The sequence below is a fragment of the Mycetomoellerius zeteki genome, unplaced genomic scaffold (genome assembly GCF_001594055.1).
Source record: "Mycetomoellerius zeteki isolate Tzet28-1 unplaced genomic scaffold, Tzet1.0 scaffold73, whole genome shotgun sequence".
NCBI lineage: Eukaryota > Metazoa > Arthropoda > Insecta > Hymenoptera > Formicidae > Mycetomoellerius > Mycetomoellerius zeteki.
This window is the reverse complement of record NW_017257753.1, coordinates 1,329,519-1,356,152: the sequence shown is the minus strand read 5'-3', so window position 1 is coordinate 1,356,152 and position 26,634 is coordinate 1,329,519. Positions and strand designations below refer to the sequence as shown.

General features: G+C 38.0%; 1 protein-coding gene across 1 annotated transcript in view; it reads left to right on the top strand.

Annotated features, from left to right (window-relative positions):
- Window positions 1-26,634, top strand: part of LOC108729354 (MAP/microtubule affinity-regulating kinase 3) — a 271,024-nt gene that overhangs the window by 243,274 nt on the left and 1,116 nt on the right. The window contains exons 4-10 of the mRNA XM_018458422.1: window positions 23,741-23,802; window positions 24,387-24,516; window positions 24,699-25,011; window positions 25,482-25,585; window positions 25,682-25,786; window positions 26,207-26,396; window positions 26,497-26,606. Coding sequence (XP_018313924.1) covers window positions 23,741-23,802; window positions 24,387-24,516; window positions 24,699-25,011; window positions 25,482-25,585; window positions 25,682-25,786; window positions 26,207-26,396; window positions 26,497-26,606 — 1,014 coding nt within the window. The remainder of the gene's footprint in view (window positions 1-23,740; window positions 23,803-24,386; window positions 24,517-24,698; window positions 25,012-25,481; window positions 25,586-25,681; window positions 25,787-26,206; window positions 26,397-26,496; window positions 26,607-26,634) is intronic.

The following is a 26,634-nucleotide window of genomic DNA, read 5'->3' as shown; positions in this document are numbered from 1 at the left end:
ATATTTCCGCGTCTCGCCTTCTCGACGTCGCCGGGGCGACGCTATCACGTCGCCGGAAGTACGCTTTGCCTTTCGCTCTGCATCTCGCGTCAATTCAATTTCCGTGGGAAAAATAAAGCGATCAGCGTTATATCTTTTTTCGTCACCGCTTCGTTGCATTTGCATTGGGAGATTCGCACGAGCGAGTGAGCGAGCCTTGGGGAATCTCGAATCGATCGCGCAAGGTCAACCGGCGTTGTTAATGCGCGGCACGCGCTGACGCCATCCGGTTGCATTTGCATACAACAGAGGAAACAACGCTGTTGGCCACCGCTGGTTCACCGTTACGCACCGCTAGGGAGCTTTTCCCTGAACGTTGATGAAGGACGCCGCGATGGCAACAGGACTTTTCCATTGAAGAGATGAAGGAAGGGACAATCTTTACTCGAAAATCTTCGGGGAAAAAAGCTCTCTGTACAATTTACTTTAACTTTCAACGGACGGGGGGGTTTATATTTAAAATCTTACAGCTTTTCCTGAAATAAGATTTGTTATAATTCATTACTTTCATTGTATTCCTTATCTTAAAATATGACACCATTTCAGCGCCACTACGTGACTTCTCCTGTAAAACTTAACTAAAAAATCTACGAGAATTTTTTTATTTAAAATCCAGTAAGATATTTAATGTGAAAAATAAAACTGCCCTTTGGATTAAAAATTAGAAGTTATATGAAAATATTAAATTGAAAAAAAAAAGTTACACTATACAGATTCTCAAAATTCGTTGGAGTGAAATCTTATTCTAAAGAGTGAAAATTGAACCAATCTGAAAAAAGTGGCTCAATTTTTAATCTTTAAGAGTGAGATTTCATTCTTCAGAGTGACGATTCACTTTAACAGTTTTAGGGAGGAGATAAGACTAAAACATCGTAAAAAAATCGAAGCATAAAAATAATTGAATAGATTACAAGAACCATACCATATAGGATATGACAAGCATAAAAGTCTCCTTTTGATGAAAAAGAATATAAAGAATAATACATATGTAAAAAGCAAGGTGATCGAGCAACATCACACGCCTTGTCACAATCCACCTACGAACCATGTCTTTCAATGAACTCCCACATGTGTAAGTCTAGTGAACAGTGGGCTTGTACCTCGTTAATTTGCAAAACAAATACGCTTTGCAATCTAGGAGCGCTGTCCGCGAGCGGATTATGCAATTTTTTCCTCTCCTTTTTGCCGACCGCTTTATATCGATAGTACAAGGCTGCTCACCGTTCCGAGAGCACCTTGACCATCGTTCTCTTAATCGCCTATCTTAAATCTTGCGCAACGACGTGTCGGTTCTGTCGTCCTTTCGATGAATTTTAATGATCGCCGCGACACTTAGAAGTCGCGGCGCGTAAAGCTAGATGTACGCACTCAGGTTCCGGTTTGCCTTGCACACGAAAGCGACATTACTGATCGGTTTTTTCCTTTTCTTCTTTTTTCTACCTCGTCAGCGCGGCATGCTAATTCGGTATTAATACGCATCTGCTTCATTAGCCAGCATATCATTTCATTAACACCCACTTCAATGCAAAAAAAAATCTCGAGGCCTTTCACCTCGCTCGACTACTAATTTTAAACGTGCGATGATTCAATCCATTCGTAGCGAAATTATTTTGACTTTTAGGATCCTATTAAATCGAATTATTCAAATATCCTACAAACATATTCATATCTACAAGCATCACTCGTAATTCTTTCACGGATTCTTATTTTAAATCCTCCTGTTCACTCACTACAACCTCAAATTGTGATGTCAGAAGAGAGAAAAGACACAATAAAAATTCTTGTAAAATATATCAATATGGAAATATTAAAGTTTTAATAAAACAACTTTCAATAAAAATTACAATCGATAGGACTGACTGATAAAATATATCAACCAAAAACTCCCTTTTTATTTATTCGTTAATTGACGAATAAATATGTATTTGGAAATGAATTATGTCCATAATTTATTTCTCTATTTATAACCAAAAATGAGATAAGCTATATTCACAGTTATCACAAACTGTCAAATTAATAAGATACATGTAGAAATAAGTATTTAATTTCTTTCTGAAACAAGTTTTCGGTTTTATTTTATAAGTCCATCGACTCCAGATATTATTTTATTGAAAAATATTTCTATTCAAATGTAATTTGCAAGAGTTTTTATATGTCTTCTCGCTTCTGATGTCACAATTTGAGAGAGTAGTGATAAATGAACAGAAGTCTTAATGCCAAAAATGTAAAAGAGTAAAAAAAAAACAGGAAGTATGAAGAAACACCGATTAAATTATCTTGAGGAAATGATTGATTATCGAAAAATTTATAATGAACAAAAAACATGTGAACCTTGGGATACTCCGTATATATGAGTGAGTGCTATTACAAGCATAAGTACTCGCGTCGTAACTGGTAAAGGGTTAGAGAAAGTCGTTACGGGAGTAATATTGTGTCTCGCCTCATGGTGGCTTTGCGTGCGAGTGTATTGTCTCGGTAATTCATGAGCGAATTTGTCCGTTCCCCGCTACCTCCTTGGCCTCACCGAGCGCTAAGGAAACGTGCGTAAATACGCATAACCGGTCTGGCACGCTTTATGCACCCGATAATAGCGCATTTGCTCCCCTCTGTTCCCTGTCAAGTGCATCGCTCGTGATATAGAACTCGCTGTAAGTCCTTCTCGATTGCATCTCTTTTCCATCCTCTTCTTTCCTTATTCGTTTCCTCTTTTTTCCCCTCCAACCTCAATTTTCGTTTCCTTTCTTTCGTACTCTATTATACAAATTCTTAACTGTTCCGCCACAGCACCGCTACATTATATGTTCCTTATTGAACAATATTGATGTTACGGCGAATCCAATAACTCTCAATAAAGTACCTATATAAGCGCACACACAATCCATTATAGTTGATTAATGTTCTTTAGTTGTTGTTTTTAGATCTTTATATTGTAAAATTCGCATTTCTCTTTGTGCTTCTCTACTTTAATATTCTTTTTTTATGTCTTATTTTAAATTATGAAGTTAATATCAACGAATTAAGTCATTCGTGACTTTTCCTTCATATTCACCCTTGAGACATTTTTTGATAGATCATTGTAATTATCAAAGTAGATATAATCTATTAACTCTAATTCCCATCGCTATAACGAATTTTGGCGTCATATCGGTCAACCTACATCTCTTTCCCGTAACGACCGTAGCTCGGTGGCGTACCGTGTTATCAAAAAATCACCAGCGCTTTTTGCGCTCACATTCAAGCGTAAAACACGAACTTCCGTGATGGGCATCTTCCCTCTCACACGCAGCTCTCGCTATTATTGTCCGTTCGCTTTTATCGCCGCCACGGTGTAATAATAAACCCTCCCCCCTTTACGGTGTGAAAGGGGGAGGAAACGATCTAAGCGTAGTGTACCTGAGGGATATGGGAGGAATATCGCTGGGACGATTTTACGGAAGGCTACCCGCGATAGAGCCGTATCCTGTTACGAGGAAACGTAAGGCGGTGTGACGCGCGAACGATTATCTTCTCGTAGACGAGACGAGCACCTTTGATGTCTTCTGTGACACGAGGACGCACACGTTCATCGTTCTTGTGATTCTATTCAAGAGCTATTCTCGTCTTTCACGAACCTTTCGAAAAACGCCGTCTGCGCCGAGTGAATACTTGGAAGAAAATCGACTATTCGCGAAACATCGGTCGCGAATATAATTACTTATTTATTGTGGCATTTCCCAATGTAATTATATTAATGAAATTCTGATAATCATTTACGGATCGATCTGTTGATATAAACTACAAAATGTAAAACTAGCATAACCAGGCGAGAACGCTGACTTCGTATCAACTTATTTTTCTGTGGACTAATCAGTTTTCTCTTTCATCTCTTTTATCATAATACTTTTTCTGTTTAATTATATACAGATATATCATTTACCGTTCAATCGTATTAATACATTCATGTACTCATTTTTGTTTTGTATAGGCGTAACTTTGCAGATACTGGTTTCTTGTTTTCTCTACCGCATTATCTATATTAGAGTTTCTGGTTAGCTGGCTATTTTTGCCATGTTATATGTATCTAACAGTTGTAAATTTATTTGTTATTAAACTGTGTGTGAAGAATATAAAGGCAGAAGAGTTCGTTTTATATTCTAATCATTCTATCGAAGCAAATAAAAGTAACGTCTTCTCCTCAAAACATCATTTTCAACTATATTCTTTTGAATTATTTAAATTTTTAGTATTTTACCTTTTATGGCTTCTTTCAAAACTTATTCAGACTATGTTCAGATATTATCATTCAAAGTGGGGTATTATTCAAAGTATTTAGGTTTTATCTCTGTCGTACCGTTACAGTAAACGTCGGTGTAATCACTCCTTGCCCAGAACATAGTTACGATAACTCTAAAATCATAAATACAAATATTTAACTACCTACATGCATTTACAATTTCTCGGTAGTCTGAAACCCCCAGAATCATGATCTGTCGATGCATTTCCGCCCCAAGATAACGGTCGATAGCTCCAAGCGCGCACGAGACTTTTTAAAATACACAGCGTGAACGCACGGCGCCCGACGAAAAGCCCGTCTCGGGTGAGTTTATAGTCGAACGCTATAAAAGCGAAAGAGCAATATAAACCCATATCCGAGCAAGCTTGCAGTGGAATGGCTAGGTCAATCTCGGATATCTTTCATCTTTTGCCGCTTCCCGACTAGTAAGAGACTCTCGGAGTACTTCTGGTAAAACCGCATCCCTCCCACCCTCGCCCTTGTCTCTGCACCTTGTTTTCCATCTTGCCGATATACCTCTTTTACATCTCCATTTCTACTCGCCTCCCTCGGTGGATTCTCTGACAGCGGCGGCGGTTCGCTGTAATCCACGAATACTCGATGGATTGATCGTAAAACGACGTTCATTGACTAGCGTATCTGAGAAACTTTAAGACCCGAGACGCTTGCAAATTGGTTGCTATGATCTTCGGAGAATCTTGGGATATCTGAGATTGCTTGATTTCATAAACTTCGACTTTATACTCTTTTAATGACATACACGGTACGACAGAATTTAAGTTTCCTTAAATTGAGACTTGAATTTGTTTCATTAAAATATTTCAAATATACAGGATGAATATTAAATACTCTGAGATTTAAGGAGTGATTCGGGATGATTTTTCAAATCTTTACACAAATTTAAGACGAAACCTTCATATGTCTGTATGTCCGAAACGGGCTTAGTTTTAAAGACATAAGGTGTCAAAATTAAGGGAAAAATTTCATTTTTTTTTCTAAAAATTTCGAAAACCACTCGAATTATTTTGATAAAACTTTAAACATATACAAAGTTTTATCAAAATAATTCGAGTAATTTCCGAAAGTTTTGGAAGAAACGAAATTTTTCCTTCAACTTTTATACCCTGTCTCTTTAAAATTAAGCTATTTTAGACTTATGATCATATAAAGTTTTCGTTTTGACTTTATATGAGAAATTATCTCTTAACATCCACCTTGTACACTGTTAAATCTATAGTGCCAAATTTAACCTAACGTGAGTCGCTACTAAATATTACATGTTAAATTTGACACTATATCGTGTCAATTGGAGACTATATAGTGTCAAATTGACACTGTATAGTATTAACTATAGCTAACTATTGTTTTCACGTTAAGTTAAATTTGACACTATAGATTTAACAGTGTATAATACTTCAAATAGTTTTAATATAGACTAACTATGTCAATATTTCAGTATCGAAGCATCGTCCTTTTTAATTTATACCTGATATTTTCAATAATGCCCGTATATCGATCTTTACGACGCGTTAAATAATATCGTCGACGGAGTGTGACTAGTGACGAATGTCGAAGTGGGTGAGTTCGACGGAGAGTGATCTCGGTCGTTCGTAAAAGAAAGGGAGAGATCAAAATCAAGCGAATCCGGTACTAGTCAAGGACCAAAGGGAACGGAGACTCTGAGAAGGACTAATTTACGCAGAGATTGACGCTCTCTCGTACGGCTTGACATGTTCTAATGGAAAAGATGTGTCTCTAATATCACCAACTGATCAACCATCGAGAAACTATATCCGTTCGCGGTAAATCTCACCGGAAGAACTTTCGACTTGCTTGCTAGTGTGCTCGCCAATACTGCCAATTAGTTTCTTTGGCACTCATCCTTCGCGCACGAAAACCGTGAAAGGTTATCATTAATTTAAAGTCTTTCTAACTGTTATCGTAATCTGATCGACGGTGGAATCAATTGCAGATTTTGTATCAAGATATTTTATAAAAATTAATACAGCTTTAATATTAAATTTCGATGTCACCACAATAGCATCTGCTTTTCGCGCGTCCTATCGGGCAATTTACTATCGATGCTCGCGGTGCAATCTCTTTTCCCCGAAATTGGATTTCCGGCTTGACTGGCCACGATCATACCGTCGCACCGCATACACGCTGTGAAATTTAACGCTCGCAATTACGGATTCCGCACCGCGTTGCATTTTCGTCGCACACAGTGGATATATTCGATTACAAATTGATCGTTCGAACGGGGGCTGAACGCTCGCGAAACAATGAGGATTAACGAGTAGCTCTGATTCACCCCGTTATGAAAAGATAAAAGTAACGAATAACGTTGCCACATGCAAGCGTTTTTATCGTTTATTATTTGGTTCTCTGACGCATTTAAATACGCATTAAAATACTGTCATGAGATTTTCGTCGCGCTTTTCAATGCACTCGGATACATTAAATATGCGCGGTCTCTTTTGGTGCCATAATAAAGCACAGTAAATAAATTAACTGCTACGGATAATACAAAACAAATTTTAAAAACAATTTACGAAAATTTTTTTGAACAAATTTATAAATATAAATGAAATATTTGCATAAACTGGCAATGTCATATTAAATAATATAATTAGATCATAACTACAAGAAAAATTAAAAATCTTTCCAGATGAAAAAGTCATTGTATTAATTTTTTCTACATATAATACTATATAATTTAAAATATCCGACCATAAAATCCGTCATCTGTAATAAAGAAAAGATCATGAGACTCCTGCAACGATTAATGCTTAATAATTTTCAACAAATACACTGCTGGATTTTCTACAATCACGTATAAGCATACATTTTCTGAAAATCCCATTCATGATAAATAGACCGAAAACACAATAAAGGAATCGAAGAAAGTTGACCGCTAAAACATAATTTAAATACATGTGATCCTTGCAATAAAATACCAATTGCAGCAACACGCGAGGAGTTTCGAATATGCGTACAACGCCTAGGTCAGGTTGAGTGCCGTGCATCGACCCTGAGGAGTCGATAGCGTTGACGACGTTCGACGTCGCGATGCTCGCAGCAGCTCCCTCGACCTCTCTATCTGTACGTTGAACCTGAGGGGTTCGTACGTCGCTCTCGAGCGAGAATCGCACCCCTTCACGGCTCCACGACCTCCCGGCAACCTTCTTTGCCTTCTCCTAGTCGTCCTTGTCTTCCTCTCTGTCTCTCTTTCTCATTCTGCTCTCTTGCGTCGACTTCGGTCTTTCGCACACATACACTCGCCTACGCACACCGCAAAAGTGCCAATGCTCCTGACGCCGACGTCGGCCCATCGTTAATTCCCTGCCTCGACGCCCACGATCATGTTTTCGGTCTTAACCCTTTGTTACGCGAGGAGCACGAACCAGGTAGATATATCACTTTATCCAATTTTTATATTTATAACACTATGGAAGACATCTATAATTTTTTGCAAATTTGGCCGGTTAAGTCCTCCTGACTATCATTATAAGAAAGAGTATTTCGCAAAATTTTGTGTTACCTATTTTTCTGCACAAATTTAGCATTTTAAAGGAAATTCTTCAAACCAGTTTTGGACAACATTAGATCATAATTATATATTTTCTTTTTTCATACTCTTTTTTTCTGTATTTAAACCTAAAGAATATTTTGCGCGTGTAAGAAAATTGACCATTCAGAATGGAATTTTTATTGGTATAAATACTTAATAAAATATCGTGAATATGGTTTTCCAGTAAGACATATTTTCCTCTGAATAAGATATTTCGATATTTTCCTTCATAGACATGGTCGGCTTTAATATCGATTTCGCGGCCTGAAACCACCCAACCACCCCGACGAGGTACCGTTCGAGTGTATTTGACTGGAAATTGACCCTTAGGAACTTTTAATGGGCACCCTGCCACCCAAGCCTTTTCCACCGCCCTTCTCCTCTTCCTTTACATGACCCTTCGAAACGGATCTCGCAAAAAGATTTCCTCCGAACGCACATTTGGTCCAAAAAACCTTGCCTTTCGTTAAAATTGTAACTCCCTATCTTCTAATTTTCAAAATCTAATTAAAAAGGTTGATGCAGTTCTCAATACAATTAGAATCATATAGCTCTAATTATAATTATTAATTACATCGAATTTAAATGTATAAGTTAATAATCCTATAAAAAGCTATGGTGGAAAATAAAACGAAATAATTTGAACGCTGTAGTAGACATTAAATAAATATTATCTCAACCAATATTATCATATCACTTGCTTTATAGTATAAGTATCGATTTTCTACATTATATTATTTTTCTTATTGAATTCAGTGATGTGTAAGGTATCGAATAAATTTGAGATACAAGAATTTTCTTCTCTCGAACTATACATAAAATGTTTCGATACTATTTTTGAATTGCTAGTAGTAAGAGAGAATAGATACATGTATATATACAACAATAAGTTACGAATAAGTTACGAATTCACAAAGCAAAACAACAAATTAAGGTAATGTGAAGGGAATCGATCCGCAAGGGGAAAAAATGGACTCGCATGTATATCGTTAAACCACCCGCAGAATCATCGATACTCTCCTACCGAAGTTCAACTACCCTCGCTATTTCGTGGACAAGGAAATCCCCTTGAAAAGTACCCCCTTTAACTAACCTAACGCTAGCCATGGAAGTCCGCTAATCTGGCTCTTAATGCGAATATTCCCTTCCTTCTCTCGCCCCTCTGGAGTCGAAGGACCATCTCTTGCAGCGAATAAGCTGCCATAATGATGCATTATGTCGCAACAATAGGCAACGCAGCTCCGGTTGGAACGGAAACCTGAGAGCTTCTCCCGGATTCTGTCCCCATCTCTCCCACCTTCTCTCTCTCTCTCTCCCTCTTTCTCTCTCCTCTCTTTTCACAATTATCATGACTATGGAATGCGCGTCAACCTGGCTTATTGTGAATTCGAGCTTAAAATTAATTGCTGACTCGGATTTGAGCAGAAGAATGGTGAATGGTTCGAATGTCGGGTGAATGCCGGCTAAGTACTGTGGTTTATTTATTGATTTCTTTGAGGTACTGTTATTTAAATTTGCCATCAAATTTACAGACAAATCGTATTTAGCAGATTATTACGACATAACATTTTCGCGTTTTCCGATTCACGGAATGATCTCAAATGTAACTTACCGCATGGAGCATTGAACATACGTATAAACCGTATTTTCTGCATCCATATGTAAGTTAGACGGTAAACAAAAGAATCGCAAAGGGGACGGCTATCGCTTTTATTGAAATCCGGAATTCCACTACCGCCCAGGATTTCATCGCGCCAACGAGCATTAGCATGTCTCTCTGGTGACGTTCAAAGACTTGGTAGATCCTCGGCACGAAGATAAAAGGGACCTTCTCACGGTAAAAGACGCGCTACCGTCAATCCAGCGCGAAAAGAGACTGAGAGTGAGATGAAACTGTACGTAGGGACGTGCGAAAACACGTGACAGAGGACGACGAGCTGAATAAAAAGGGCCGGATGAAAAGACGGGGAAGGGAAGAAGTCCGGATAGGTCGGAGATAAAGCGAAATAACGGGGGTATATTTTCGGGTTTCCCGCGAGCTCTCCGCAAGCGCGATTTCTCGTACCAAATAAAAATAGGAGCCGCACGGTCGCCATAAATATTCCACGGATTCGACCCCTGGGTTTCGACCGGCGCCCCCGCTCAAACCCTCGTACACCATGATGTATCCGCGCTCATCTTCGACGTGTGTACCCGACTTTCCTCTCCTGTACTGTACGCTTCCTCCCCCTTATCCCGACGAAGCGACGCGCGTCGATCCGCTCACCGGCCACCCTTTGTGATTTATTCGGCTCCCCAGTTAAGGCTTAATGGATCGAAGCCGAAATCGCGGATTTTTTCTATCCCCGTTCATTGCAACGAATATCTGGGATGTTACACGCTGATTTTTTTTATTAATATAATGACTATAACATTTATTATGAGTTCTTCCTACAGTCGAAACTCCGAAATATTATAATCATAGTTATCGTAGTCACTGCAAAAGTAGAATTAAAATATCGTCGCGTCAATAGAAAAGTGATACACTGAAAAAAATGTATGTAATTTTACATGGAAATTACATGTTCATGATTGGAAAATTGCCTAAATATGGTTGGAAATTTACAATTTCCAGTAAATTTCCAAGCATATTTATGTAATTTAGATGATTTTCCAGTCATATACATGTAATTTCCATGTAAAATTACATGCATTTTTTTTAGTGTACAAGTAAAAAATTGGTGGTGTTCGAATTTTGAAAATGACACTTTTAAAGAAATATACATAAATGAATACATGTAATTGAAAAAACATCATATGGAAAGAAAGTGAAGTAATGCACATTTACTATCTCTCTCTTAATCCTTAAATATTTACTATATTAGCCACACTACAGGAACAGAAACTTGTGTATCTCAACCCAATTGTGTATTTAACTTTCGTAAAAATGAAAGTATAAATAGTATATGTGTTGATAAAAAAATGACATGTCACAAAATTGCTAATTTATACGACATGTAGATTAAGCATTATCTTTTTCTTAATGATCTTTATCATTAACAAAAATATTGAGCACGATGATAGAGAAAATGTGTCGCTTTCTCTACTTTACTTTATAAAACGGGCCATGAAAGTGCAATCTCTCAAAATTTCCAACTTGATATTTGTACACGTGCGCGCATGAATTAATCGTGTATAATTTAAATGATAAACCTCGAAGGGGATCCGGACACCCGACAAGATTCAAGAGAAGAAAGAATCCAGGGCGCCATGTATATATCACCGGAAAGAACTCGGTGGTCCCATCGCAAATCGAAAAATCCTTCTCGCCTGCCGTTTACATATTCCATGCGATATTTCAAAATCCCTCGCTCTTCCCTCTCGGCGCCGATGTCCATTCTCTTATACACTCTTGAACGAACCGCGAGGATAGTAGGATCCTCAAGACCCCCCAGGGTGGCGATCCGAGGTCATCGGCGCCTGCAACCCGCATCCAAATCAGGAAGCTCTCCCTCTCGCTCTGTCCCATGGATTTCGTCATCCCTTTTCCTCCAACTCGCAAGAGAGAAACGAAGAGCGAAGAGTACGGCCAAAGAAAAGAGAAACGGGGTGATGTATGTACCTCGATATACGATGTACGTTGGATCGGGGCGAGAGCATCGACGCTCGTTACAATATTAATGCGGTTATTATACGACGTCACATTTAATGGTGCTCCCAGGCCCCTTCCGAGCGGCTATAATTCACTGGACGGGCCATCCGGCTTTTTTTCGCTGCGGCCGTCAACAAACCGAGAAAAATCGAAACGATCGCGAAATACGTTTCCACACGAGCGCAAACGCGAATTTCATGGGGAGGGGGCGATCTATTTGACGAGGGCATCCTCACCGTTTCACGGAACTGCTGATTCCAGAAAAGCGCGAGGAGAACGACCGGACTTAAACACCGTGATTTATTACAATTGCGTTAGGCAGTAATAGAAAGAAACAACTACACACAGAATATATGAAAAGTTCTTTGCGAAACTCAAACCAGAAGAGGCTTTTGGAAATAGACGATCGACGCGAGCACGTAGGCAGTTTGAGGTAAAGCCGCGATTTGGAGGTCGGATATCGAGGCACGTTCGAAAGTTATCGTACGGATAAGCGTGAGATGAGCTTTGGAAAATGCGGATCTTCGTCAAAATCTTCTCGTTGATATTCCCCTCAAACTTGAAACTTTCGTGCCGAAAAATATAGTTGAAGAATGCAGATTCGCAAAACAGACACGTATATTGTTTATGAGTTAACCTTTAATTCGCTTTCACGAAAGATTTATAAGCCATAAAATTTGACTGTTAAGATAATTAGTATCGAAAATAAAATAAAAATTTGAAAATTTTGTATCGTATAAAAATCGCCAATTTTATAAAAATTTATGGGATATTCTGTACGCAACATTTCCACCAGCGTTCAATATAGCAAACGGATCGAACCATTCGACGTGTTAATCCAGCACGACATCACATCAATTCGCACGCTCGCGATAGGGTGCATCGGCATTTTTCTGCATCGCGCGTAATCCTTTCTCGCGTGTGTATATGTAGAAAGTTTAATTTCCCACGCCTAATCCAAATACAAATACAAGTCGCGGCAGATACGGTGATGCACGACGAACCGAGCAATGAGTGGAGAGAGAGAGAGAGAGAGAGAGAGAGAGAGAGAGAGAGATTTATGCCTCCGCTCGCGTAGTTTATTCTAGTGGAGTTCATATATCCAGATGATTACGCACGACGACACGGCTATTTACGCAGCAGACGTATCGGAGCACGGCTTTAAATCCCTTTCAGTCGTGTGCATCGCACGGATGCACCGTCACACACCAGGTGTGTATCGCCGTGGCCGTGTTCTCCGCCTCGACGTTGTCGACGACGAGCAGCCGACGCCAGTAAGTAAAACGACCCGCGTTATATTTATTATCAATTACATGGCGAGCGCGTACGGGCCACTCCCGGCGAGTGGAAGGTGTCCTGGAACAGGTTTGATTAATAAATTAACGCACGGAGGGGGCCCGCGCCACGTCGGCTGGACCCATCCCTCTATCCGTCCCCACCTCTAAAAGCCCACTGTCTGCAACCTCCTTTTCACGAGAGCAACTGGTCCACCGATAAATTATATCGTCTCGTTTAATTGCGAATTCGCCTCGAGATAATTGCCATCGCGCGAACGCGAGCCCTTCGTTACGTGCGACGATCGCAGCCGGTGCATGTGGACACGCGGGCAAATACGTGTCCACGTGCACCCACGCGCGTGCCTCGGACACGTACGTATGTCGGACGAGACAGTGTAACAGAAATATTACCTGTTACCATGACTTTCTCATTTATAAATCGGAAATGATTAAATTGGATCGAAACCGATATAATTTCAATCGAATCAGGTTCCACTTGGAGATCTTGGATCGACGATTCGCAAAGGTGAAATTAAATGTCGAAGAAACGGTGCCAAGATTAATATTCCGAGTCACACCAAGGAAATCTTCGACAATTCGCTTCCCTCTAGAGTTTCACAATACTTACAAGAGAAAGGCCGAGTAGTGTACACACGAATTTCGCCTAACTTTACATGTTTTAAACTTACTTACTCCCCACTAATTTATGGGCAAGTGACGCAACGTAATATTCAAGTTTCCGCGAGAAATTTGCATCGAAAGTTTTGCAATTTTTAATTAAATTACGAATCGATATTATTCGTATGCTTTAAAATATGCGTTAAAATAATGTCATAAGATAATTTTTCTATTACATGCGTCACCTCATCGTTCACTTATAATCCTATTCTGTGATTCTTAACAACCGTAATGATATTGTTACAGTCGTTAAGAGTTACAAAATAGGATTATTAAATGCACATTCCGTAAAAATTTACAAAAGATATAGAAAAGACGCACGAGAAAATTTCTCGCTAATATTGAATATTGTCGCGCCATTTGCTCATGAATTAATGGAGGGATAAGTACTAAAACATTTTTAAAGTTAGACGAAATCCGTGTGTACGCTACTCGGCCCTCCCTTGTTAGCGTCTATCAAAGTGGTTTAACGTAGATTCTAATTTTATATAGAGATAATTTCTTGAGACTGAACTCAAGACAGAGTGAATCTGCGCGGATAAATTATTGTTGTGACTGATGGGCGAGCAAGCCAGTGACGGTGGCCGAATGCAGATGTCATTTTTCGACGGGAGTATGTTGGGTGTCAGCGACGAGTAGCGTGCGAGTAAATTTTCGCGCTGGTTCCGTTAGGCAATCACTATGAATCAAGCCGGCTGCGCCTGTGCTTACGTTTACGATTGTTGTAAATTACTCCGAGTTTTTTCCGCGCCGGTTTACCCCGACCGCCGTCGCCGCCTCTCGACCCTGTCCTCCTCCCGCTCTCACCGCCTCCCTTCTTCTCCACGTGTCTTTTTTCATTCTACCTTTCCATCTCTCGACCATTTCTTCTTCTGCCGTCCCGCAGCGCCTGCATCCTCCTCCGAAGGATGCACGTCATCGTCGGGTTCATCGAACGTCTTGTTCATCCTGTTTATTGAATCGACTCGACGCTCGACTAAATTATACTCGACATCATGGGTTTTGACGCGCATGTTTCTTTTTATACATATTTTTTTGAAAGAGCTTTGTGGTGTTATGAGTTCAGCAAGTTGTACTAAACCAAGAGAAATGTACCATCAGTCACTATCGCGTACTAAGAATGTCTGAATTCGATGAAAAAGAACGACGATTTTTTAATAGGACCAGCACAAACATCATCAAGAACAACATTATCAAGAACTAGAGAAAGCGAAAGATTCTCTCTTAATATATAAATAATATTAAGCTAATATTTCAGTGATCTAGAAGATTAAGTATACTTGTCAGAAATAACGTTGTTAATATTCTCGCATTTATTTTTTAATGAACAACTAATTGGTATCGCACAAATTTCGTGTTTCGATCAATTCAAAACAACTTTAATTAAACTCAACGCTGAGTTGTTATTTACGACGCGACAGAGAGAAATTTTTACTATTAGGAATGGCTTCGTTAAAGGTAGAAAACGTTTGTCGTCTGGTTATTGGATTTATCACGGGACTTTATTTATGAACCTCGTTTAGTCATTTATTTTTCATATCATGGTAACTGTGCGATTGTCACGATACAACATGAAACAGTCGCGATAAACCTTTCGCCCTCGGGCTTCAAAAATTTCCGACTCTAGTCGCGACTGCCGACTGCGCGTAACAATAATCGTAAAGCATCGGGACACGCGGCATATTTTTATCGCTACCGTTACCGCCTCGGTATACCGCCGATTTCGCGTCACGCCACCCACGATGGCGTATGGCGGATGGCGCGGCACGGAAATTACAGCTCGCACTGAAACGACCGCAAACGCGTTTGAAAATTAAACCGCTTCACCGACAATAATTCTCGCGGTATTCGAGAAGCGACCCGCCTTTAACCTCTCGTCGGAACCCTTCGTGGCCCGTAGATTACATGTCATCTCGTAGAAGCCACTCTTTATGTGAGCGATGTAGGTTGAATCCTAGTGCTAGTTCAACTCTTAGATCCGTTTAAAACTGATACATAGAACGATAACCGCTATTCTCCAAAGGGCAATAAAATAATGACGATAAATAGTCGTAAAGCTAGATGGTTTAACTACTTTTTTTTTTTGATAAACAAAATTTTGAGAGAAAAATAGATCTACATTGTCTATGATGTAATGTTATTTTTGTAGAGACGAAGAGTTCTGTTTACAGAGCCAAAGTTATTTTTGTAGGAGAAACTTGATTTTTGACATTTTATATCTTATGATTATAGCTTTATACTATTTCCTGCTTTACGTAAGTGTATATATTATAAAAAATAATATTTAAGAGGAGAGACATAAAAGAGTTTTGAATCTTGTATCTCTATCTATGTATCCCTGTGTATATTTCCTTCATATATTTTACAACGTAATAATAAATTTCGGTTTGCTTTTTTAGTTTTGAAAAGTTTATTAGGATTAATTTGCACGCGATGTAGACTCGCGGCCACGAAGACGCGTATCTGCGCGTGAGAAGGGCGAAACGCAAGGAATGGCCGATGACCCCGTCTGGCCGGATCCCTTCCGCCCACGCATCGTGGCCCCTGCTAAGGGCAAAAAAAAGAGAAGAGCCGCACGATGCACTGGCAATACACGAATCACGATATCACGCCGATTACCTGTGGGAGATACTTAACCCTTTCGCTCTCAATATATTCCCAAATATATTTAAGTATATACTCTTTCACGTACCTAAAAATGTGCAGATAGATGGTTTTGCAGCCACCGAATTTTGAAAAAAGAATATTAAACAATTTTGACTTTTGTCTCGATAAATACAAGCACGATTAAAAGAATTAACGCTTTGCATGAATTATTTTAACGCGTTCAATGCATGATGTATGTCACATCTCAGAACATTACCAAAAACATAAAATTTTCAGATTGTTCTCTTACGTTTAAATATCTCTGTAAAATATGAGCACATTCTGTCGTTGGTTTAAAAGTTATTTAATTATTTTATTTACCCTGGTTCTTATGTAAAATTACATTTTCTAGTAGTTATTTGCAAATTTTGTGAGAAAGTAGGATTACGAATTCAAATCCACTCTTACTCATTGAAAAGTTATTTACCTAAAACTACAGTAAAATATGATTGTTGCGCTGCATAAGCCATTATAAGCCAAAAATTATTTATTGCTTTTTACAATTGATTTTCAAGGCGTATTCACCAAAATTTTTTGATTAACACTTTTAGCTCATATTATACAGCTAAAATATCTTTATACTGGAGATATTACTAATTTTAGCTCCTTCGTATACTATTCGTATATTGCCCATTACATTCATAACTATTGTAAATAAAACTTATATCTCGGCTTTAATGACTATCACATTGTGTGTTGTTTGTTTTTGCGTATTAGCCATATAATCTCTCGATGTTACAAGTAAAACCTTTAGTAACCCTACAGTGGTACGCACTAACGTGAGTTGACTGCTAATTAACATTAATATCGTTTTATCGTGTAATAACGGAAGATTATATAGCCAGGTCGCAAAGGCGAATAAAGTTCGATACTGATCATTAGTAGCTGATATAAAACTTGGAATAATTACAAAAAAAAACTCGTGTGCAAAAAAAGCGACAGGCGTTCTAACGATCGATCGGGTTACGTCGTTATCGTGAGAATTTTCAATCCCAGCTGAATGCATTTTTAACTTCTTTCTCCAATTGGAGTTTGATTCGGCCAATTAATAACCAATAGTCGAATTAAGTAAGTACAGAATCGTGAAAATGCGATCAGAAAATATTTAAATGTGAACACAAAGGACGGTTAGTTTCGTCAGAAATTTTCAAAATATTTAGAATCGCACTCGATTCTCATTTGAAGCTGCAACTCTGCATTTTTAGCGATGAAAGAGTTAAGTTAATAGCTGCGAATGAGCGCCTTCAAGTGGCCAGGTGCTACTGATAACTTGACTGAAAAAATCGCGTCATCGTTCACGCTGTAAAACACGCCGCGCGCGTATCGATTGGCTGATAAACGACGCTTATTAAGACGAGATAAGACGCGGACCCGTTTTGTTCTCGTTGTTTGCGGCACAGAATCGATGTGGGGTGCCAGCTGGAAAAATAAGATACGCACTGGTTACGGTCGACGAACCAACGGATGCGCAACATCGTCGTCACGATCTTCATCGTTATGCCTGATCGCAGGGTAGATTCATCGATGCATAGAAAATTTAATAAGTTTCTTCATCGATCTTCGGAAGCGTATTCATTCGCGATTTATTGGAATTGAATCTAAACCAGTTGTAGAAATAGGAACGTATTGAAATCTCAACATTATAAATACATGTGTATCTAATAAGCGGCTAAAAAGGTTGCCCGTGCTTTTCAAATTTCTAATAAAATTATAATATACTGAGAGAAAAGTGTTTGTGACTATAATTGATAAAATAATTATGGTTAAGAACTCCATTTTCATAGTTACTGCTATAATATTAGTAATAAAAATTATATTTAGTTCTACATATCAAAAAATATATAGTTATTATCGAAAATAATTGTAATGTATAATGTGTAATGTTTTCAGTGCCAACTAAATATTTTTCTATAGAACTATAAATATAATTATTACTGTTAACAATTAAAATGGATCCTAATTATTTTGCTAATTATAGTCACAAATATCAAACATTTTTCTCTCAGTGTAAAATTATCACGTTAACCAATTTTTAATATTAAAACAGCAACGAGTGGTCGAGACTTTCTAAGGCCCGATTTCACAATATATGGTTACTTAAAGATGAAAGGTAACCAAGAAATTCATGAATGAATTTCATTGATAAATCTGTTAGTAACCTTTAATCTTTAGGTAACCATATATTATGAAAACGGGCCTAAGAGTCCTAATTTTCTCCGCCAAACTGCTCGAATTATTTTCCGTAAGTATCTCGCGCGCGGACCGGTTTATCATATACGAGTCCGGATGCATACTGGACGGTTTATTAAAACCTCGCCTCGAGCATCGCATCCCAAATATCTCTCGTACCTATTCCATGCTTGTGTGCATATCAATGCGGCGCCCCGTATCGAATATTTATTTACAAAAGGATCGATAAATCGCTCCGTTCTACGCACGATTTCGCATGTTTCGGTCTTGCACATCTTCGCGCGGCGATTTCGCGACTCGTAACACGGACATGACCCCGCTCAACCAAACGACAGCTCGGTGGACCCGGGTTATTAAGACCAAAATAACTGCCGCGATGTAACGGTCATGGCCGGCAATTAAATTTAAGTACTTACGGATGCGCGCATCCAAGTCGAGCGGGTGCATCGGACGCGCGCGTGAGCATTTACGAGCGCGAGAAGGTGAATGCGTCTGTGAAAACGTGTACGATACGCGATGCTATCACTTTGTTCGGCGAAAAGTAAAGGATAACTGTCAATTAGCAATAAATCCGTAAAAGCAGGATCTTCCTATCGTGGAACAGGTCTAATTATGAGAGCAAATCTTTCAAAACATCTACCTTTCAAAACTGTCCACGAAGTTTAACGCAAATGCGATGTTGAGATACATAGACCTTATAAATGTGGACTGGTAATTGCTTATAATAAAAATTTAATAAAGAGAAAAATATACGCTTATAATATAAACTAAGGCATACTCTAAAAAGTATCAGTGTGGATTAACACCCCTGATGTGAATTTAACACCTATGCGGTGTCTATATAATTCTCACTGTGTTGGTGTTAATATCATAGTGGATTTAACACCATGGATTAAATCCACACCATGATATTAACCTATTACTATTTTTTACAGTATATAATTAATAATATTATTTGTGTAAAATATTTCAAATATAGCTTCTGCATAAATATCCGGAGAATGAAAAGAGAAACATATATTTTTTGAAACTTTTAGAGATCTTACTCTCAAAGGTTGAAAATTGAGCCACTTTTTTTTAAGACTGGCTATTTAATTAACGAAACAAATTATATCAAAAGACTAGAAAACGATAATCTCGTTCAGATTTCGCCTTTTATTTACAATAGAAAAGAGAATTCTTATCTACGCAATGGAGAATACTGCGCAGAAAGCAATCTCCTTCGGATACAACCCGTGGCTCCATCTTACAATACACGAACTCATCTCCCGTCGCTCGTCCGTGGATCACCAGGAATATCTGGATCGCCGTGTTCATCGATCACTTTTGTCACGGGCCGCGCGAGTTTATTTTCAGAGCGAGGAGGTGGCGAGAGAAGGGACGATCGTTAACGGCGCCGGGGCGTGCGGGACGTATTTCGCGCTTTTTGTTATGCCTCTTATTTTTTTTTTCTATCAGACCCGCGAGACCACCTGTCGCTTTACGCCAGCAATTATGTTCGCGCGATTGCGAACGGGCGCGGGACAAGCGCAAACTTTAATCGGATCTCGTGCGATCTGTCGCGAAAGTTCGTCGCGAACGCATGTTCCCAGGAACGCGCGCTGCCGCGGCGGCTTCTACGACGATGGAAAAGAAACGTAATCGCCCAGGCCAACGAACAACCGTGGCCTCGGCTTCAGGGTCGTTTCGACTATTATCCCGCAGCAGTCGAGGATGCAGCAGAAACGCATCGTTCGGAGGCCACGCTTGGTACATCCGCTCGAAACCGGCGATACTCACGATTCAGTATTAGAGTACCGTATATACAATGATACACTGTACTTTGATTATCGGAATATAGATATATTTTCCTTCGGTATCTCGACTTAACATGACTTAATATATCGTATTTTTAGACTAATTCTACCGTAAAATTGAAATGCTGATTACAAGATCTGATAATTATGTAATATCCTACCTGATTTTGACTCAATGAGTAGATATTAATTAATTGCATTGATTTTCTCGTCAGTTGTTTGTTAACTGAATTTATGAAATCGTTTAGAAAAAAAAAAATATAAAATTGGTATTTTTTATGGAATTGAACGTTTCATGTTATAGATTGCATCTATCATGTCTTATACTTAAAATGTTATGCTCGTTGAACTTTCCAGTGATATAAACACAAATTATATATGCTCATATAAAATTTCTATTCAGTTTTGACTGAATAAGATTCTTTCTTTGCTTATTTGCGTAAAAATTTCTGTATTTTTAGAAAAAAGTAAGTAAAATTGTACATCACTCTATTTTAAATTTCTCGTATTTAATAAATATTTAATAAATTCCTATTTCCTGTTTACTAAAACATCGAAATAAATATATATTCGGGTATTGGAAAGAGAGAAAGCGAAAATTGTGAGTGCAAAAAATGCAAGCAACATAAACAGCTAAACCTAATATTAATTTATTGATCTTATACATCTGTTTTTTCGTTACTTTAATTGTAAGTTGAAGCTTCTTACTTTCACATAACAATTATGCAAAGACAATTATCTCTAATCAATAGCAATAAAAGTATCGTTATTAGTATTGTTATTAGTTAAAGATAATTTTGTCTTTGCATAATTATTAAATATATGAAAGTAAGAAGCTCGAACTGAGAATAACAAAACAATAGATGTAGCTCAATAAATTAACATTAAGTCTAGCTGTCTGTGTTGCTTGCACTTTTTGCACTTGCAACATCTTTGCTTTCTCTTTCTCCAACGCCTAAATATATACTTATTCCGTTTTAAGTGAAAAACGTCACAACAGGGATGTCAAGCAACACGAACAAATCTGACAAACTACTCGAAGAAACCGTTCGTTGTTTTATTTCATCACGTTTTTTCTTTGGGTGAATGTTTTGGGAGAATTTGTATTCGCGGGATTCGAACGATTCCAGATTCGATGAAAGGTGGCCAGCCGCGGAGAATAAAGAAAAATGCTGCGGACGTTCTAGATTCCGCCAACGTGTAACGACCTCATCGAGAGCGCCTTGCATCCCGTGACGGTATTAACCTCGCCGCGGGCACGTGTTCCGAGGAGCGAGTCCTCTTTTATTACTTATTAGCGACACCCAAAGCGCATACTGACTCCACTCTCGCATCGCGCACGCTGGCGATGCGATTTTAATGATGTGTTTCAAGGTCCCAAGGTCTCTGCCACGGATAAGCTACAGGGCCGTTGCCGCCTGATCCCGATGACAGCTAGCTTTAGCTGTAGAAGTTTCGATATCACTCTTTGTATCAATACCTGCGCAATTGGAAACCAATTCTATAAAATGTGCCGATATTCTCCTATCCGTATATATTTCACACAGCTAACACCATTCTATTTATTTATAAGTTCCTTAGCAACTAATTTGAAGATATTCTTCAATTACCTCTCTATCTTTCACTGTACTGTCGCGAGTTTTAAAAACAGTATCAAGAAAATAAGAAATTACTTTCGTTTGTATACAATTTATATTCGATAGATGTAGAGAATTATTTCTGCGATTTTATTCTGAGGAGAAATAATACAAATCTTACAACGTGTTGATAGAAAAATGACATCTATATAAAAATTAATTCCACATTGAGACGGATCGTTCGAAGACATTGTTTCCATTTCGTTGACATCTCATCAAGGATACAAAAGATCAAGAAACGAAAGAACTCGACATCATCGAGAGGCCGGGAGGCCGTCATGCCGACGAAACGACAATTTGCAAGGTCCGCGAGCCGCGCTCGTAGACGGCGATACGAGCAAAGAGACCTTCGCGCGATGGTCAGGGCCACGGGGTTCTTGCGCCGAGAGCGTTAATCTCGCGCTACGTGATCGTGCAAACTGCACACGCATTGCATATGCATACGGCGTGGACTTTTTTTGCATTCACCCGCCTGCAATCTCCGCCTGCGTAATCCTTACTCTATCAGAGATACCAAAAAATCGTAATCTCGAAATCGGTAGAACGAGATAATAAAGAAAAAATATCAACTCTAATCTCAATTCCTTTAATCAAATTGGCACTTGTTTTTTTTAATTAAAATGTCAAAACATCGTATAAGATAATGAAATGTAATCGAATAGCGAAGCCTATTATATATTAAATACCTAAATTTTTCGAAACGGATTAATTGAATAATTTAAATCTAGTTTAGTTACAATTTGAATATTTAATGTATTGAGTTGTAAAGTGTTACGATAAAGAATAAACTTTCTTAAAATTTTCTTTGAAAAGGAATCAATTTATATCCATCTAGTGTTTATCAAAATGAAACGCCGAGTGACTTTAGAATTATATATTTAATTATATAATGAAGTATATAATTATGTACACATTCTAGAATCATCTGACTATATATTGCACATATACAGGGAGGGTGTCCCATTTTAAATAATGCATTAAGATTTCTCGAAAACTATGGTAGATACGGAAAAATGTTTCAAACAAAAATTGTATGGTTCGGAGGGGGACGTAAGAAGGTACCATTGATTTGATCTTGAGTGGCGTCGCCAAGGCCAGATCAAGATCACATCGATTTTTTTAAATGGAACCCCTATTTTTCATTATATTTTCTTGTAGCTCACCTCAAAAACTTTTCGAAACACTATAATAAAATATTTTTTCCTTAAGTATTTTTCGAGTTGATAAGGTTCGAAAGTTAGAGTACAGTCGGCATTAGCATTACGCAAGTTGTCCAACTGATGGCTAAAACCTCTTGAATGTTGTTCAGGATCATGTCCTGGATAACATTTGTCAAGATCAAGGCCATTGGATATTATTCCTCTTATTTTTATTTTTTCACTAAGATTCATTTTTACGTAAAAATGAAAATAAGAGGTACACAACCTCTAACGGCTTTGATCTCGACAAATGTTATCCAGGACATGATCCTGAACACCATTCAAGAGGTTTTAACCGTCGGTCGGACAACTTACGTAATGCTAATGTCGGCTGTACTGTAACTTTCGAGCCTTATAACTCGAAAAATATTTAATGAAAAAATATTTTATTATAGTGTTTTGAAAAGCTCTCGAGGTAAGCTACAAGAAAATGTAATGAAAAATAGGGGGTTCCATTTAAAAAAATTGACGTGATCTTGATCTGGCCTTGGCGACGCCACCCAAGATCAAATCAATGGTACCTTTTTATGTTCTCCTCCGAACCATACAATTTTTATTTGAAACATTTTTCCGTATCTACCATAGTTTTTGAGAAATCTTAATGCATTATTTAAAATGGGACACCCTGTACATTGTATATAACATACTACAAGATTAGCATATATGATAGCATGTATAAATAACAACATTATTGCTTTAAATATAAAAAATATCTTGTTTAATATAACGTATAACTTTTTGAAATGTTTTATTTGAGAGGCATTGAGATCAACTTCTCTTTAATTTTTACGATTCTGTTACAGGGATCTTAAAATGGAGAACATCGTATTGCAGGACGAACGCAAGAAACAGATCAAGATAGTGGGTGAGAGGCAGACGTGTATACACGGACGTCGACGTATCACGCGGGACTAGAGAACATTATGGTCGTGGTGATTGTGGCAATCGCCATCGATCGAACCGCGTAGATTAGCGTGCACCGCGAAAATCGCAACTATAATGTTTCCGCTCGCGTGACGCTTGATTTTCGAGCGTGAAATCAGATCCACCTGTGCTCGGCAGAGTTCCGCATAAAAAATTGCACTTGCAATGAAATTGGCCGCAATTTATATAATTACGCAGAAACATAATGCCCGTTATTCTTAATGACCTTCGATTGCTATATACATATATTGGTACGGTATATCTAATCTCAAGGCAACAAAAATATTAAATAGATTGCAAAATATATTACTTTCATGGATATTTTTTTTTATTTGTGAAAATAAAAGAAAAGAAGATACATAGTCTTGTCTTCAAAAATTTATTTTACTATAATTCATATTTATATATTAGAACTGCGGATTAAGAGATAATTAAGCGATTTAGCTTTAATAGCAATCGAAGGTTAAAACTTTGTTTATAAAGAAAACTTACCAATTCGATGACAGATGTTTTTCACGATTATAGACTTTGGTCTCAGCAATATTTATGCCAGCGATGATCCTCTGCGAACGCACTGCGGATCTCCAGAGTATGCTGCTCCCGAACTCTTTGTCGTAGGTAAACGATATGGGTCGGAAGTAGATTTATGGAGCCTGTAAGTAAATCAAGATTTTACTTTATTAAGATTTTGTTTTAAATAGCTCGAACATCATACAGCGTCAAGAAGTATTATAAATTTGACAGTTTGGCTTCAGTTATTAATGCAACATATAAAAGTACATATAAAAGCACTCTTTGGCGAAACATTTAAACACTATGCTATGATGTGACAAACAGAGGAGTCGTTTTATATGGCATGACCGTCGGTCGACTTCCATTCCTGTGCCCCCGCAACGAATGGACGTCGTCAGAGGAACGTCGATGGAGGCTGATGATCCAAATCAATAGGGGCTTGACGTCGATCCAGAAAAAAGCTATGTACCAAACGTCGATCGAATGCAGGAACTTAATAAACCGCTTGCTCATTCCATCGGCTCGCGAGAGAATCACTATTCGAGAGATCCTTGATCACCCTTGGATCCTCGTGACATCGAAGAACAACTTTCATCTTTGCTCTGAAGACGACTTGAATGTTTCCAATCACGTCTCGGTAATATATGCAAGATATTCCACGATTCTTAATCACAATCGAAGAATTTGAAGAACATGCATAGAAAATAACGGCGTACATTATCTTCACGATTTTTTAAATTCTGTATATAATATTTTTGGCTTTATTCTCAAAGAATCATTTTTTTCAAACTTTGATATATTTCAATAATATATTTTTTTTAAACCGCATTTCAAATCATTTTAATTTGTTTTCCTGAAAATACTCCTATTGTTCACGGTAGATTTTTCAGTTTTAACAAACCCATGCTTTTATTATTCGCGGTAAAATTTTCAATTTTAATAAACCCTCTTATTTTCATGCTGCATGCCCTGCGTTATTATGCACTGAATTTTCAATTTTACTGCCGCATTTATTCTGCGGTTTTTTGGTCGACTTTAAAATATACGCCAATTAGTAACGCCATACAAAATACTCGTGCAAGGGGATTGCATCGCTGATTATTATAGATAGTGAACGAGATCGCGATGGCAATGCGAACAACCACGGCTGCCGTCGAGGCTGAAATAATGAGACGAAAGTATGGAGAAATTGGCGGCATGTATAATATTAAGTAAGTATGCCAATTAAGGGAGATGATATTTTACAGGAAAGTTCTTTCACTTTATAATTGATTCATATCCGAACGTATGAATTTTATTTTTAACAGAAAGCATAAATTGCATCAAGCTGCTATTTATCATCTACCACCGCAACTTCTTCGAAATTCTACGTGTCGAACTGAAGACATTTCATCGTCAACTACAACTATCAGGTGTGTGACAATTAAGTATATAATATATAAAGTATAATTACGTACATTCTTCAAAATACAAGTTTTGAAAAAGCGTTCTTTTAAAAAATATTTCGTACATATATCTTCAGAAAAATTCAGTAGAATTTATAATTAAATCAAATTTAAAATTTGCTGAAGCTCAATTGTAGATTTCCTTTATAACAAATAGATTTATTTAATTTATTCCACATTATATATTATTCCTCATTACGATATTTTGTTATATTAAATAATAAGGCGATTAAAATCTTGTATATATTATATAAGTGTACATACATCGGCGGAAAAGAAAGAAATTCTTTTACATATAAAGAAAAAGTTCTTTATATATGCTAGTAATATATTTTTGCAGAACTATTCTCAATAGCATGAAGATATTTCTTTACTATATTGATACAGAATGGCGAAAAGTAATTTACGAAATGGTACATCCGGGAACTCTGACAATACCGATCGCATAATCGTCATGCGACGCGGCCAGGTGCAAGATCGATCAGTCAAGAAATCCTCATTACACGGTTCCACGACGTGGAACTGGCGATGCCGCTCCGGAAACGAAAACCGCACTTCCGAGGAACGGAGAAATTACGTAAAATTCGACTTCCTTTTGCCCCACATCTCTGATCCCAATGATTACGATCACGTCGATCACACGGGATCCCTTAGTCATTGTTAATTTCTCTTTTCAGGGGATTCGTTACGATACCACGAATACCACGTCCTTATCACCCCAGCAGTGTCGTGTGCCGCAAATTACAAAAACTCAGGTCAATAAACTTTTGGATCGACGATCTTACAGGTGCCATTCGATAGAACGCTAAGAGTAG